Raw genomic sequence first — 16,132 nt, 5'->3', positions numbered from 1 at the left:
TAAATTCAAACAAATAAAAATGAGGCATAAACCTGCATGAACAGGGTCAGAGAATTCATAGATGGTAGTCAACCTTAATTCAAGATTAATTCAAAAAACATATCCTTCAAAATGTTTAACGACACGGTTAATTAGGTTCAGTTCCCAAAAAGAGTTTAGGTTTCATTTAGCCATTGTTAGCATTCTATATATGATAAAAAAATCCCTGACTGAATGTTTAAATTGACTTCCTCATTAAAGACCGCCCACCCAAGTAGTGGAATGGCATATCCATAGATCTGTACGCCTTAACAACACTATCACGTTGTTTTGTGCCGGCTCATATGGTCGGCTTCAAATTGACGCCGGAGCTGCAACGACTGGTTGTAAAGGTTGAGGTCTAAGCCATCCACATTCCTTCCAACTCGTGCCTGCAAAATAGCCTAAAAAATGGGAGACATAAATATTGGTTAGTGAAAGACGGTTTGGAGATTGCTGGAATGTTACGCGGCAAATTCTGGAGATGAGTTTCGTGAGAAAGTTTTTGCACCACTAGAAAGTTAGCTCCGCCATCCTCAGAGGCTTTGGGATGAAAGAATGTCATTCGAGCAATTAAAGATGTTAGAGAGAGAAAGACGAGGGCGTTTAGGATTACATCATAGTAACTGCACAAATTCTGGACATGGGTTTGGTAAGATAAGTCTTGGGGACTGATAGAAAATCACTTTGGGCAAATTTTTTAACCAGTTACTCATTGAAAGCCTGGTGAAATTCCGGAGATGGGTTAGTGAGAGGAAGAGCACTGACATTGTTATCTGGCTGGATGACCAATTCTCCGATGAATTGGTAGAATGAGCCCAGACGAAAGTGGACATCCCTGAGATGCTGGGTGTCTATCCTTAGGCTCACATTTCCATCCACTATCACGGCAACTGCAGTGTCCACACAGTATTCCTGCAACCTGAAGATTGATGCAACAAAATTGAATGAATAATAACTAATCTGAAGATCTATCACATTTTCCAGGAGATCTACTTTTCGATTTCTTATCATGAATCTTAAATTGCACTTCACATGACCCCTACACTAAAGACTGCTTTATCCCTAAGCATCACTATTGCTCATTATGATTTGGTCGACAGGACTCACCAACCCTTTGAAGGTTTGGTGAGGTAAACCATCAAAGAATGGTTCACTTAAATCATGACCCAACAATCTCGTCTATTCAAGCGTTCTAGCTTACATGGTAGTACTAAAGCTTCGGATTTGCTGAAGCATTTTAGACATGGTAGCAGTCATCAATTTAATGAAAAGTACAACCAATAACAAAATTACAAGAAGAAATCAGAAACCACCACATTATCCATAAAAGCGCCTCGTTTAGCAAGCCCATCTGCCACCTCATTGGCTTCTCTATAAACATGAACAAAAGACACAAACCAAGGAAAAAAGTCCAAAACCTGCAACATTGTGATCTCAAGGGCCAAGGTGGAGAAGACACCTTATTGCACCAATTTTCCACATTAAGCAAATCCCCTTCAAAGATAAAAAAGCCACCAAGTTGTTGATCCTTTAAGATCTTAATCCCATGTAGCAGAGCAGCTAATACAGCATGATTTGTTGATGTAAAACCACATGGCTCCGCAAAAGCTAAAAATAACATTACCCAAACTATCTCGGCAAACTCCACAAATGCCTGCCCTTCCTAAATTCCCCAAAGACGATCCATCAGAATTCAGCTTGTGACACCCAACCATAGGAGGCTGCCACTTACATTTCGGTCTCACCTTAAGGACCTTAAAAGTCATCAGATTGGCTAAATTTAATACTATATCCATCTTAGAGACTCCTCTTCCTTCTTTTGTGACGATAAACCAACTCCATGCATCCGATAAAACCCTATCTTTAACTTCTTGTAGCTTCAAGGAGTTCCCTTCAAAAGTTCTACCAATTCTTTCCACCCATAACTCCCAAATGAGAGCAGCTCAAAAAAAAACACAAATGATACAACCAATCTTTGGTATTCTGATTAACTTTAGACAATTCATAATCTCTATATGAGAACTTGGACCTACCAAAGGCATACCAATCTTATAGAGTGCCCAACTCCAAATGCTTGAGGAAGAAGGGCAATGGAGGAATAGGTGATCTCTATTCTTCTCATCATTTTTACAAAAAAGATACACATTAACCACAATTTTATGCCTTCCTAAGATTCTCCACTATGAGTGCCTTATTTTGCTGCATAATCCAAACAAAAGCCTGCACTTTATGCGGTGCTTTACATTACCAGATATCATTCAACTTGGGACAACTGCACCTAAAGCGATCATGAAATAGAGAGTAATTGGCTGATATCACTACAAAACAGCCACTTGTCTCCAACTCCCAAAGTCATAAATCATCAGCAAAATTAGAAACATGGATATCATTCAAAGTTGATAGCAACACAGTGAACTGTTCAATTGCAGCCTAGGGTATAGAAAATCGGCAATAAGCACCTTGACACAAGCAATTTTGGAGAATCCCTAAAGCTTTCTCCCACCTAGGGCTCAAGCCTTAGGCTTCTTTTACAAGACTTAGTCTTTCTTTTCTTAAAGAGGAATATATTAATGACTCTCCAACGCATCCATGCCATTATTTATAATGAAGATTTATTGTTTTGGATAATATTTGTCCATACAATTAAATTTTGACCAAAAGGTCCTAACTTATGTATAACTTGAAACTAAACTCCCCAACTTTAATTAAAATAACTAAAAAGTCCCTAATTGGTCCAGCAATGAAATAAAATAAAATAAAGATTTGAAATAGCCTAAAACAAACTAAAAAAACACCCAAACTATTTCTTGATCTTCTTATTCTTCTTGGAAGCTCTCTTAGGGTTTTCATCCTCCAAATATGAGCAAATATTAGAAAGAATATGTCACTCCAAAAGAAAATACTCGTGGCTACTTGTTGTGCTTAGATCTCCATCATTCTCCCAGGGTTGAGGAGAAATCACCCTCGAGTTCACATCTTCATCTTCATTCACCTCCAAACCATGATACTTTGACAGATCAGCGTTGAAGATATCTAAAGTCTCCATGTGTGAAGGAAAAGTGACCTTGTAAGCATTGCTGCCCATCTGCTTCAAAATCTTGAATGGTCCTGCCTTGCGATCATTCAGCTTGCTATATTTTCCCACTGGATGTCGTTCCTACCTGAGATACGCCATTACTCAGTCTCCCACATTAAACTCCTTGAAACGGTGATGCTTGTTCGCTACTACCTTGTATTTGGCTGTATTGGCTTCTAGACTAGCACGCACTTATTCATTTACTCCTTTCATTTGTTCAACCAAGTCCTCAACAATAGCATGACCCTCCCCATTGGCCTAGAAAGGAACCAAGTGAAGCAAATGAGTAGGGTTTTTTCCATATACCACCTCGAAAGGACTCTTACCAGTAGATTTATTGCAAACACTATTATAGACAAAAACGCTAGGTCCCACTGTTCTTTTCCCTCACAATACTTCTCAAAAGATTGCCAAGAGTACGGTTTACAACTTCAGTATGGCCATCTGTCAGCGGATGATAAGCACTACTAAATTGTAACCGAGTGCCCAATTTCTTCCACAAAGTTCGTCCAAAATGGCTGAGAAACTTCGTATTCCATTATGAAGTTAACGTCTTTAGAACATCATGCAGTCACCACCTCTTTGAAGTATAAGTTAGCAACATGTGTGCCATCCAGAGTCTTCTTGCAAGGTATAAAATGAGCCATCTTTGAGAATTTATCCACCACCACGAATATAGAATTCATACCTCTTCGAGTCCGTAGAAGTCCCAAAACAAAATCCATGCTAACATCCTCCCAAGGTGCATTGGGAATAGGAAGTGGAGAATAAAGCCCGGTATTATGTCATTGCCCCTTAGCCACTTGACATGTACGACACCTCTCAACGAACCACACAACATCTCTCTTAATTTTTGGCTAGGAGTACTTAGGCTCCACCAATACTATCATTTTGTCTTGACCAAAATGTCCACCAAGACCTCCCCCATGAAGCTCTGCTATTAGGGTTTCTCTAAGGGAACCTGCAGGAATACAAAGACAATTTCCTTTGAAGAGAAATCCATCTTGAATAAGAAAATCCCCAACAACTCTACTGCAACACTGGTACCATATCTCGTTGAAGTCGTCATCATCTGCATAAAGATCCTTCATAAACTCGAACCCAGTGATAGCAATCGCCATGGTAGGTAATAGCGTCAACCTTCTACTCAAAGCATCTGCTACTCTGTTTTGAGCCTTGTGCTGAATAACAAAAGGGAACTCCTGCAAATAAGCTACCCATCAAGCATGTCACTGATTTAGTTTATGTTGCGCATTAATATACTTCAACGCTTCATGATCTGAGAACAAAATAAATTCCTTCTGAATTAGTTAATGCCGCTTATGCCTCAAGGCTTGACTAATAGCACAAAACTCCACATCATAAGTAGAACTGTGTCGGTGGGTGTCATTCAACTTCTCACTGAAGAAGGCAATAGGGCAACCTTCTTGGCTCAACACTGCACCAATTTCAACATGTGGCTACTTGTTGTGCTTAGATCTCCATCAGGTCCCCTATTATGCGAGCAACAAATGTTTCAAGAGAAAAAAAAACCTGATCTCTTAATGACTTCACTCACCTTTACCATGGGATTAGCCGACCTCCAAAAAATATCAAGGAATGAAAATATAAAAGCAACAATGCCAACACATTTGTGATGCAAAAATAGTTTCTTATCTCCCATCCCAACTCCCCATCTAGAGTGCCTCTTCACAAACAAACGAGTAGATAATATGCCTATCCAAAGATGCGATTTTTCAGAACCACTTGCTAAAAGACTTGTTGTAGGCTCCAAATCATAAACTATTAGAATATCACGCCACAGATGATCCTCATTTTCCATAGATCTCCACCACCACTTAGAAATCAAAGCTGAAGTTTGATTAACAAACTTCAGCTTCCTAATCCCCAAACCACCTTCTTTTTTAGGAGTGCAAACCGTTTCCCATGTAACCAAAGGGTATTTTTTACCTTGTCATTTGAGCCCCATAAAAAGTTCCTGATCAACTGCTCTAGGCATAATGAACATAGACATTGGAAGGTTGGATAGAGATGATTGGATGATAGTGATCCTACAACTTAGAGATAAATGTTTCGCCTTCCACTAGTCCAATTTTATATGCATTCTCTTAACAACATGATCCTACACTTCCTTTGGTAACCTGGAATCAGAAATAGGCATCCCAAGATATTTTATTGGAAAACTCTCCACATTACATCCCAACAAGCTAGCCAATTGATTTACCATGGACACCATGGACTCATTATAGCTGACCCCAATCACCGACGTCTTTCCAAAATTTACTTTCAAACCCCCAACCAATTCGTAGCACCTTAAAAACCTTCTAATTTTCAGAATTTGATTCACTTCAGCACCACAAAAAATAATTATATCATCAGCGTATTGTAGATGAGAAATACAAGGTACCTCAGGGCTTAGCTGAAAGCCTTGGAAACCCTGCCTATTCTCCACATTCCTTAGCATCAAACTAAAGGTCTCCCCAACAAAAGTAAATAGAAAAGGAGAAAGTCGATCTCATCGTCTAAAACCTCTTGAAGAACCTTTCAGCGATCCATTCACCAAAATAGAGAAATAAACACCCCATGATCCATTTCCTCCAATTATCACCAAAACACATTCGAAATAAAAGTCCGTCAAATACCTTCTATTCCGCTCGATTATAAGCCTTCTCCATATCAAGCTTAATGACAATCCCTCGCACTCCCACTCAAACTACGAGTATGAATACACTCTTGGGCAATCAAGACTCCGTCCATAATCAATCTTCCACTAATAAATGTTGACCGAGTATCCTAAACCAAGAGATGTAAGACTTAACTTTAATCTTTCTGCCAAAATTTTGGACAAAATCTTGTATAAACTCGTTAGTAAGCTAATTGGACACCATCATCGAAGCCTTTTTCAAGCTAATTGGGGTCTGCTACATGAATCCTAGTCTACTATTTTGCTCTATTAAGGGTCATACCCTCAGTGAAGCCATAAGTCCCTATATCTTTTCTCACTACTTTCGAACATATCCTTTTGGGTTTACCCCTTGCCATTTTTAGCCTTCCATTTGAACTAACTTGTATCTCCTAACAAGTGCAATACTGGGTCTGTGCCACACATGGCCAACCCACCTAAGTCTACTTTCTCTCATCTTACTGCTTATTGCCCATACATAAATTCTCCCAAATATATTAATTTTGGATTCTATCCCTTCTTGTCTTTCTACTCATCCATCTTAGCATCCTCATCTCAGCCACACTCATTTTATGGGTATGTTGCTTCTTGACCGCTTAACATTTCACCCCATAAAGTAAAGCTGGTCTCACATTTATCCTATAGAACTTGAGCTGCAGCTTCATTGGTATGCGGCTATCACATAAAACTCCGGTTGCACATCTCCACTCCGTCGACCCAGCTTTACTTCTATGTGCAACATCTTCCTCAAACTCTCCATTTTTCTAGATTATCGACCCAAGATGTCAAAAGTGAGCTCTTTTTGGCATTTCTTAGCCGTCAATCCTAACTACTTCCTCGTCTCTACTCCTATTGTTAGTAAACTTGCATTTCATAGACTTTGTCTTGGTCAGGTTAATTTTAAAACCTTTAGATTCTCGAGCATCCCTCCAAAGTTTTAACTTTGTGTTGACACCGTTTCGGATCTCATTGATCAAAGCTATATCATCCATGAACAATATGACTATGATATCTTGTAGGTGCCTAGTCAAGTCGTCCATAACTAAGACAAAAAGGTATAGGCTCAATGCGGACCCCTGATGTGACTTATTGTAACTAAAAACTCAAATCATCCCTGCACTAATTATTCTAACACTAGTTAGCGCTCCCTCGTACATATCTCTCACCAAGTCGATGAAGTGTATTGAGACTCCTTTCCTTTCCAACACCCACCAAATCAAATCTCTAAGTACTCTATCATAAGCTTTCTCTAGATTAATAAAGACCATGTGGAGGTCTCTTCCCTTCGTCCAAACCTTCTCGATTAGTTGCGTAAGTAGGAAATAGCCTTGGTTGTTGACCTCCCAGGCATAAAACCAAATTGGTTTTCTGATACACTAGTTTCATGCCTTAGACATTGCTCAATCAATCTTTGTCACAGCTTCATAGTGTGGCTCATAAGTTTGATCCCTCAATAGTTCGCATAATTTTGTATGTCTCGTTTGTTCTTGTAAATAGGTACCATCAATGTTTTAAAATGCGGGATGCAGCCCTGATGCGGTGGGGGGCTGATGCGGCGATGAGGCTCGAATGCGGGTGCATCGCGATGATGCGGTTAATAAATATAAAAAAATTCTAAAAAATCTAAAAAAATAAGTTAATGCATAGAAAAAAATATGAAGGTGATATATGTGATAGTAGGTATTTTAGTTTAATGATTAACTTCAAAACTATTAGCTGTCGGAGATTCTGTATGCAGTTATCCACCCATATAAGTATTTCTACAGAGCAAGCATATCACATAATTTCTATCTTTGGGATTTTTAGTTTAGCATATTTCCAAGCCGGATCCTTATTACTAGAAGATTGGGAAGAAGAAATTGCCCCAAAAATATGTATAATAATAATATTGTACAAGAAGGAAAAAAAATTTATCGACTCTATGAAGCACTGCTTGATTTCTTCACGACTTCTGAAACCCCTGATTTCTTATCACAAATTCACCCTAACATCTCCAAGTCAACAATCAAAGGCATCCAATGAACATCCAAGTACCAAACAACTGCCAAATCGAAGATTTCGATGAAAAAAAAATTCCACCTAAATTTTTTTTACCTCGATTTGATGCAAAAAAAGCCACAAAAAGTTGCTAAAAATTTTTGTTTAGGACCCCTAATACCCCCCCAAACAGTTTCCCTAACATCTGGACGGTCAAAAAGACCATTTTACCCCTCCCCTAGGGGCAAAACAGAAAAAAATTTCGACGGACACAATAGCAGTGGGCTGCGGTGCGATGCGGCCAATGCGGTATGCGGCTATGATGCGGCCTGATGCGACGCATATGCGGCCGCATCTGCCAAAAGCGCATATGCGCTTGTTTTTGATGCGGATGCGAGCACATCCTGAATGATGCGACCGCATATGTGGCGATGCGGCTACATTTTAAAATACTGGTTACCATAGTACATTTGTCTGGCATTTTCTTTGTTCTAAACACCTTGTTGATCAACTAGTCAATGCTAATCTCCCCATGCACTTCCAAATCTCTATCAAAATACCATTTAATCCTAGAGCCCTTCCTATTTTCATCCCCTTCAAAGCTTCTTTTGCTTCCATCATCCTACTCCTACGAATGTATCTATGACCTCCGATTTCATTTATGCCAACTGTTCCTTCTACAGCTACGTTCCCATTGCGTTCGACATTTAATAATTTTTTTAAAAAAAACTCTCCACCTTTCGCTGACCTCTTCCTCCTTCACCAAGACCCTTTAATCCTCATTCTTAATGCTTTAATATGGTTTAAAGCCCTACACTTTTTCTCTCTGATTTTTGCTAATTTCGAATACATCTTTTTCACTTTTCTTGTTCCCAATTTACTATATAGATTATCATATGCCTTAAGTTTAGGTTTACTTATTATATATTTAGCGTTTTTCTTAGCCTTTTTATATTCTTCTAAGTTTTGATCATTTCTATTACTTTGTCAAGTTCTATAACATGATCATTTTTCACTAATGGCATTTTGAACCTCATCACTCTAACGCCAAGTTTCCTTATTGAAATTTCCTTTCCCTCTAGATTTTCCTAAAACTTCTTTTGCCATTTCCTTAATACAATCAGTCATCTCATTCTACAAACTATTAACCTCATATTAAAAGTTCCATTTTTTTTAACTTAATTTATCCCTAAATAATTCTATTTTCTCATTTTTTAAATTCCACCACCTAGTTCTTGGACACCTTTTAATTTCTTATTTTTTAAATTCCACCACCTAGTTCTTGGACACTTATTAATTTCATCCTTTCTTAGACGTCCATAACTACAAGCTTATGTCAAGTAGTTGACTCTCTTCTAAGATAACTTTACGGTCTTTACATGATGGTCGATTTATCTTCTTAACTAGGAAGAAATCTATCTATATGTGATATTATTTTTATAGGTTATTAAATATTCATATCGCTTTTCAAAGTAAGTGTTTGCTATAGCTAGGTCATAGGCCATAGCAAAATCTGGAATACCGCACCCATCTCATTTCTTTCACCAAACTCATTTCTCCCATTTACCCTTCATATTCTCTATTATCCTTCCCTATATGTCCGTTTAAGTCCCTTCCTAAATAGGTCCCCTCTCTATTTGATATGTCTTGCACTAGTCCATCCATATCCTCCCAAAATTGTCTCGTACTTCGATAATCTAGTCCTACTTATGGTGCATAAGCACTAATTAGATTAATTATCTCTTCCCTTAATACAAGTTGAATTAATAGAAGCCTATCACCTACTCTCGTGACATTGACTACTTTATCTTTTAAATCTTTGTCTACTATTATGCCTATGCCATATCTATTTTTACCCTTTTCCGTGTACCAAAGTTTATACCCATCTATTTCCTTAACTTTCTCTCCTTTCCACTTAGTTTTTCGTAGACAAGCGATATTTACTCTCCTTTGTTTCATTGTATCTACTAACTCCATACTCTTACTTGTAAGCGTTCCTACATTTCATGTGGCTAATGCCCATAATAGAAGATTGCTTTGGAATCAGCGAAATATAAGTTGCATTTATCCTCTTATGTTAAAGCCCTCTCCCCAAGAACTCATTCACCATTAACAGCAGATCATCCTTTACCATCAACCAAAACTTTTAGAAAAATAACAATGGGAAGCATCTGGTCTGGAGCTTTATCCCTAGGCAAAGCAAAAACATCCATTGTCAATTCTTCCAACTTCACTCCCTTCCCCAATTCCCTTGCAACATTTTCAGGAAGCCTTCGCAATGGAACACCGTCAAAACAAACTATGAAATGTAACTTGCTAGGGAAAGATGTTTGGGAATGTTCTACAAACTTTAACTCCCAAGCCTCCTTATCGTCATCCCCCATCCCATCCAATTTTGATATTAGAGATATCATTTTGTCTACGTCTTGCATTTGCAATGGCATGAAAATATTTAATGTTAACATGACTTTCTTTAAGCCATTTAACCCTAGACTTCTACCTCCAATATATCTTTTCCATTCTCAAGAGTTCATGCATCTGGTTCATCATTTCCAATCTTAGCCCAACAACATGTTCAGTTATAAAACCATTTGCTTGTATCTCCTCATAAATAGCTTGGATGTTAATCATAGTTTCCTTTATCTTTTGTTTAATTGAGAAAGTCTGCACCTTATTCCACTGTAGCAATTTATGTTAAACATTAAGCAACTTTTTATAAGTCCGATATCCACCCACCCTAGTACAATTGTATTCTCCCAAGTGTTTCTAATAATTTCGATCACTTCACTGTCCTCCAACCAAGCAGTCTCCATTCTAAAAAGTTTTGGGCCAAAACTGTCGGTATTAGTTTGTAACAATGAAGCCCCTTGATTTGATGACAAATGACTTAAAAGGCATTACTCTCGCCAAAGGAAACTGTGCTTCCCATTCATTTGAGATGAGGAAGCGGTCTAATTTACTCATAATCAAATTATTCGAAGAATTGTTAGACCAAGTAAACACAGTTCCATTGATCGGTAAATTAATCAATTCATGGTGCAATATAAAATTATTAAACAGTCTCATTGAAGCATTCAATGGATTATTAGAAAAAGACTCATCCGGCCACCTAGGGAGGTAAAAATCACCACCCACACACCACCTAATATTAAGATTGGAAACAACATCAGAAATAGCTTGCAAAAAAAGAGGTTTCTGGGCCTGTTCGTTAGGTCCATATACATTAAGAAAAACCAACCTAAAAGAAGGGAAGGAACCTTCAAAATAACACCCAAAATTCTATCTTTAAAGATGACATCAATACAATTCAACACTGAAGAGTCCCACAAAAACCATAGACCTCCCGAAGACCTATTGCATCAATGCCCACAAAACCAACAGGACCTCTACCCCAAATATCATTGACATACCTCAAAGAAGGAGCTGGGAGCTTCGTCTCTTGTAGCAGCGAAATTTCTGGCCTATACTTCTCGACCAGAAATTGAACCACCTTTTTCCTACGATTACTCCCCAATCCCCACAAGTTCCAGGTAATGACTTTCATAAGCATCTCATGTTTCTCCAATTCTGGTAATATCATCTTCCTCTAAGTCCACCACATTATCTCTGTTAACGAAAGAAATGCCCACACCCCTAGCAGCAGCCCACCTGGCAGCAATCCTTGATGATGACCTGGTTGGAGCGGCTGGCGCTTTCGCCTCTCCTTTGGCCTTTTTCCTTTCAGCAGCATCACCACCCTAATCCCCAAGATTTTCATTCTGTCCTGGAATTTCTTGATCTTTAGCAGCTTTAACACGTTCAACAATGGTCATCGCCACTTCTTGAAGTGGGGCATCAAAAACAACCCCCATTTCTCCAACATATCAACAAAATCATCCACCTTGCCTTCCACCGGTCTCTCAACCCCCCCATCTAATAGATTCATCTCATTATGTGCAATATCCAGTGGCATAACATCCAGTGGTGGCACAAAATCCACTTCCTCCTCCAACCATCCTTCCATATGATCGCCAAAAGAAATTGACACAGATTCCAGCAGCAGGAAAATCACCACAAAACCTTCACCTTCTAGATGCCAGAACAACTATCGGCAGGCCTTGCTGCTCCACTGGAACTCTAGGCTCTTGCACCACAGCTTTCTTATGAGCCGCCTTTCTAAAAAGAAAATATCTTTTCAGCATCTTAGAACACCAAAAGACAATGAATTTGAACAGGCTATGCCTATTCAAACTTCAGTAAAAATTGGGCACAGCAATACAGTAGTCACCTTTGCTCCACTGTGATGCCTCCACCAAAGAATCTAGCGCATGTTGAACTCCAGCATCACCACCATTTTTAGCACCTTCGTCACCACCAGTCTCCTTTCGAAAACTCAGCAAATCCACTTTCTCTCTCAATTCAAATCTCTTTCACAATCTTCCTCTTTCCCCAACATACATACTCGTCTTCTATTTTCCATCCCACCGCCACGTACAGCCAATTGCTGTTGTCTCTTCTCACATGTTCCCATACACACTTCCTTACTCTGTCCATTGGACATCCCATGGTAAATTTCCTCATCCGTAACAAAAGCCAAAATCTCTCATGAAGCAGAGGAAAATTGACTTGCCGAGGACCATTTCACTTGAACTTCTATATTCTAATCATCAATCCCAGATGGAACAGATTCTCTTTCTTAATCTTTTTAAATTTTAAGTTTGAAATAGTAGGAACTGACCAAGCCATCTCTAAACGTCCGAGTGTCTATCCCTCACCTACAGATACGGATTCCGAATTGGGCACCATTACAGACCTAATCCTCTGATTACTAGCCGGAAAAAACCCCAAGCATCTTTTATTCTAATGCACCTCAGTCCATCCATGTTCAACAAATTCACCATTACCATTTATAGTTGTCTTCTTGGTGGACCCCTCTATTGACTCTGTTGGCATCAAAGAACCTTCGATCGATCCTTTAATAATAAAATCCTCCAAATTTACTGATAGTCGAATCTTGGTAATGGTGAAAAGGAATTTCTATGAACTTTGACCCTAACAATCGACAAATCAGAACCCATCAAAAAGCCCTGATCCACCCCATAAAATCACCACAGAAATTCCCGAATTTCTGAAAAACACCTAGACTCGAAGCATACCCTCCAATCTGATCCAACAAGCACTTTTTGGATGACAAGAGTCCAAAGAGAGAAGCTTATCTCCCACACTCCAATGTTTGATAGCCAAAACCTTCTTAGTCTCTAAATATGATCAGAAACAAAAACACAAAACAATTATTTCCAATCCACTTCACCACTTGCTCATAGGACAACGACCAAGCACACTTAGCCCAGTTCTCCAACCCAAAGAGATCCTTCGATGGAGGAGAAAACGACCCAACCACTAAACATCCCATACGGTTTTTAGACTCTTTGACATCCTCATTCCCTAGCACCAACAAAGGAATCCGACAAATTTCTTGTTCTACCTCCATTCCATCGGTCGCTCAAGTTTTCGAGCGCCTAATCTCCCCTCTGTCTCTAGCCATTAACCGTCTTAAGACCGAGTTCTTTGGCAGAGGAAAGATCTCCTATTTGAAACTCGACATGACAACAGTTTTGAGACAGTCCTGAGGTCCTTAGAGACACTTATTCGGGCCCAAATTTCACACATCCTCTCTTTGGCCAATATTGTGATAAGTTTAAAATAGAACCCAAGAAAATCGTTTTTTCGAGGAGAAAATGTAGGGAATACGGACCATCCATTTCAGGTGTCTTGAAATGGGGCTAGATCAAGGCCTTAGGGGGGTTTGTCTGATCCCAAACTACTATATTTCCTCAACACCACAAGATTACCACATGAACAATTTAAATAAACAAATAAATAGAAAAAGGGCTGTAACCCAGTGTTGGTCCCACCTATGCAGGGTCCAAGGACGGGTGAGATGGAGTCGGTCCTAACCTTTGGCTTTTTGTGCATGGCCGTTCTCAGACTCAAACCCGTGCTCTTGCGCTGACTACTCGAGCATTTTACCGTCACACCAAGTGACAGCCCCTAAATAATGAAAACGCACCTTCAAATAAACAAATAAATAAATTACTAAATTTGAGTTCTATAAGACCTAGCTTAGGTCATCAAGAAATAGATAGCCTGTGTTGATCGTTGGGGTGGTCATTTTTAGGCACTGTGAAGGTGTGTAGTAATTTATCCTTTTTGCTTTTTCTTTTCTATGGCCTTGGGTGTTAAGATGAGTAAGGCTTGTGCCACAAATTTTCGGATCTAAAATTTGAGCTAAGGGGGGATACTATAACAGTCTTCCCATGGACCAAGTCTAAAATTTGAGCTGAGGGGGAAACTATAACAGTTTGCCCACAGACCGAATCTTCCTATATAACTATAAATATATATATAAGAAAAATTTTATTTAAGTGCGAGGCTCTAAACAATCAAATTAGAGCGCACCTCAAAAATTTCACTAGAAGAGGTTGTTTTGATGTCCAAATCCTCAAATTGATCATCTCGACCTCAAGATGCATGGACATGAGAAAAAAATGAATTTCAAATTTTGGAAATAGTGCATCTTGTAATGCATTTTTGGATCGCCAATTTTCAAGTTTTCATAGATCTGCTCGATCTACACTATTTTTGAAGATTTTAATTTTATAATGAGAGATGAGAACATATTTTAAGGCTATCACAAAGATTTCCAGTATTGAAACCACATTTTTCGACACTATTTGAAGGTGCGCTTTACTTTGATTGTTTAGAGCCTCGTCTCTATACAAACCGCACCTATATATATATCAAAGCACAACGCTTTTAAACCATGCCAAAAAGATGTAGTTCTAATGTCAGAAACCTCTACAATAGCCTGACGATCTATTTGTACCCCTAATTATAAAATTTAAAGCTAAAAAAAAGTACAAATCGAGCAGATCTATAAATACTTAAAAATGGGCGGTCTAAATAATATGTTACAAGATGCATTATTTTTAGGACTTGAAATTTTTTTTTTTTCATATCCATACACCGCAAGGTTAAGATCATCAATTAGGGGGTTTTACAACGTCGAAACAAACTTTACCAGTGGGGTCTGAGGTGCGTGTTACTCGTATATCATAGGGTTTAACTCCTTCCATACACACATACACACATGCGATATCTACAATTCACAACCCTCCAAAATACAAAGGTTAATGTTAAAATGAGTTGTAAATAGTGGATTTACTAACTATGTATCTTGCTTATCAAGTAAGGTATTTATGTAAATATTACTAAAAGACAAGAGGTACTTTTGTCATCTTCATAAGGGGTAAAATTGAAAATTTAACTAAGGAACAAGAGTAATTTACAAATAAAGTTTCAAGACACTAACTTCCAAAATACCATTGTGCTTGAATTTTTTTTTCAAATTTACCCTTATTTAATGATTGAGTTACCTATTAAAATATTTTTTTAAAAAAAATAATATTTTTTGATAACTATACCCATTACAACCCATTCTAATATTAACCTTCTTTTTTAAGGGTTGTTAACCCTAGATGAACCCTATATATATATATATATATATATATATGAAGCATCTACGCAATGCCTATGGGCGAAAATGAATAGTATTTTTACCCATAGACTCATCACCGTCCGAAAAAATTGGGCAGCGTGCTTTTTTCAACGCGGAACAGTAACAAACGGCGCCGTCCATTGAGTCCGTTCAATAAACCACCACGGACATAACAAGTCTGTGGCAGAGGCAAAACACTATAACATTTCGCCTATAGGCATTTTTTAGGTTTTTCCATATATATATTTTATTATTAACACCCCATGAAATTCTATAGGTTACATTTAGAAAGTAGTGTGACCCATCAAAATCACCTTAATTGTCCCTTTCTCAATTCTATGGTTATAAATAGGTAAGAACATATTTGTCATTGGAAAGAGAGTTGTTGATATTAGTACTAAAAGACAACTAGTATTTTTGCCATCTCGAGAATGGCATATTTGAAATTCTCACAAAAAGATAAAAGCATTTGTATCAATAAAGCACCTAGACTTTCAGTCCATATTTACCCATGTTTTTTGATAAAAATATCAACAATATTATTTTCAATGACAAAAATAGCCTTACTTATTTTATAGCCACGAATAAAGTAACGGGCAATTAAAGTAAAAATTTTGATAGTTCACAATCCTTTCTAAATGTAACCTATATAATTTTATAGATTGTTAACCATAGAAAAACCCTACATATACACACAAAAACTTCTGGTGCACACACGTCATACGAGCAATGGCATGCATGTTGCATCATGGTCCATCATAAATGAAAATCATCATCATCCGAACCTTATCCCAACTATTGAGGGTCGGATTCCATCTCAGATGAAAATAGTTTTTTT

At 38.1% G+C, this 16,132-nt stretch overlaps 1 protein-coding gene across 7 annotated transcripts in view; it reads right to left on the bottom strand.

Moving 5' to 3' along the window:
• Positions 1-60: 60 nt before the first annotated feature.
• Positions 61-16,132, bottom strand: part of MDO1 (telomere-capping, CST complex subunit) — a 39,062-nt gene continuing 22,990 nt past the window's right edge. For all 7 annotated transcript variants that reach the window (XM_011624001.3, XM_020665426.2, XM_020665427.2 and 4 more), the window contains 2 exons: positions 787-940; positions 61-422 (listed from right to left, as the gene is read on the bottom strand). In XM_011624001.3, coding sequence (XP_011622303.1) covers positions 300-422; positions 787-940 — 277 coding nt within the window. In that variant the 3' untranslated portion in view covers positions 61-299. The remainder of the gene's footprint in view (positions 423-786; positions 941-16,132) is intronic.

This window comes from Amborella trichopoda, chromosome 2, assembly GCF_054954075.1.
Source record: "Amborella trichopoda isolate Santa Cruz 75 chromosome 2, AtrichopodaSantaCruz75HAP2 v2.0, whole genome shotgun sequence".
Lineage (NCBI taxonomy): Eukaryota > Viridiplantae > Streptophyta > Magnoliopsida > Amborellales > Amborellaceae > Amborella > Amborella trichopoda.
This window is presented reverse-complemented; position numbering and strand designations above follow the sequence as displayed.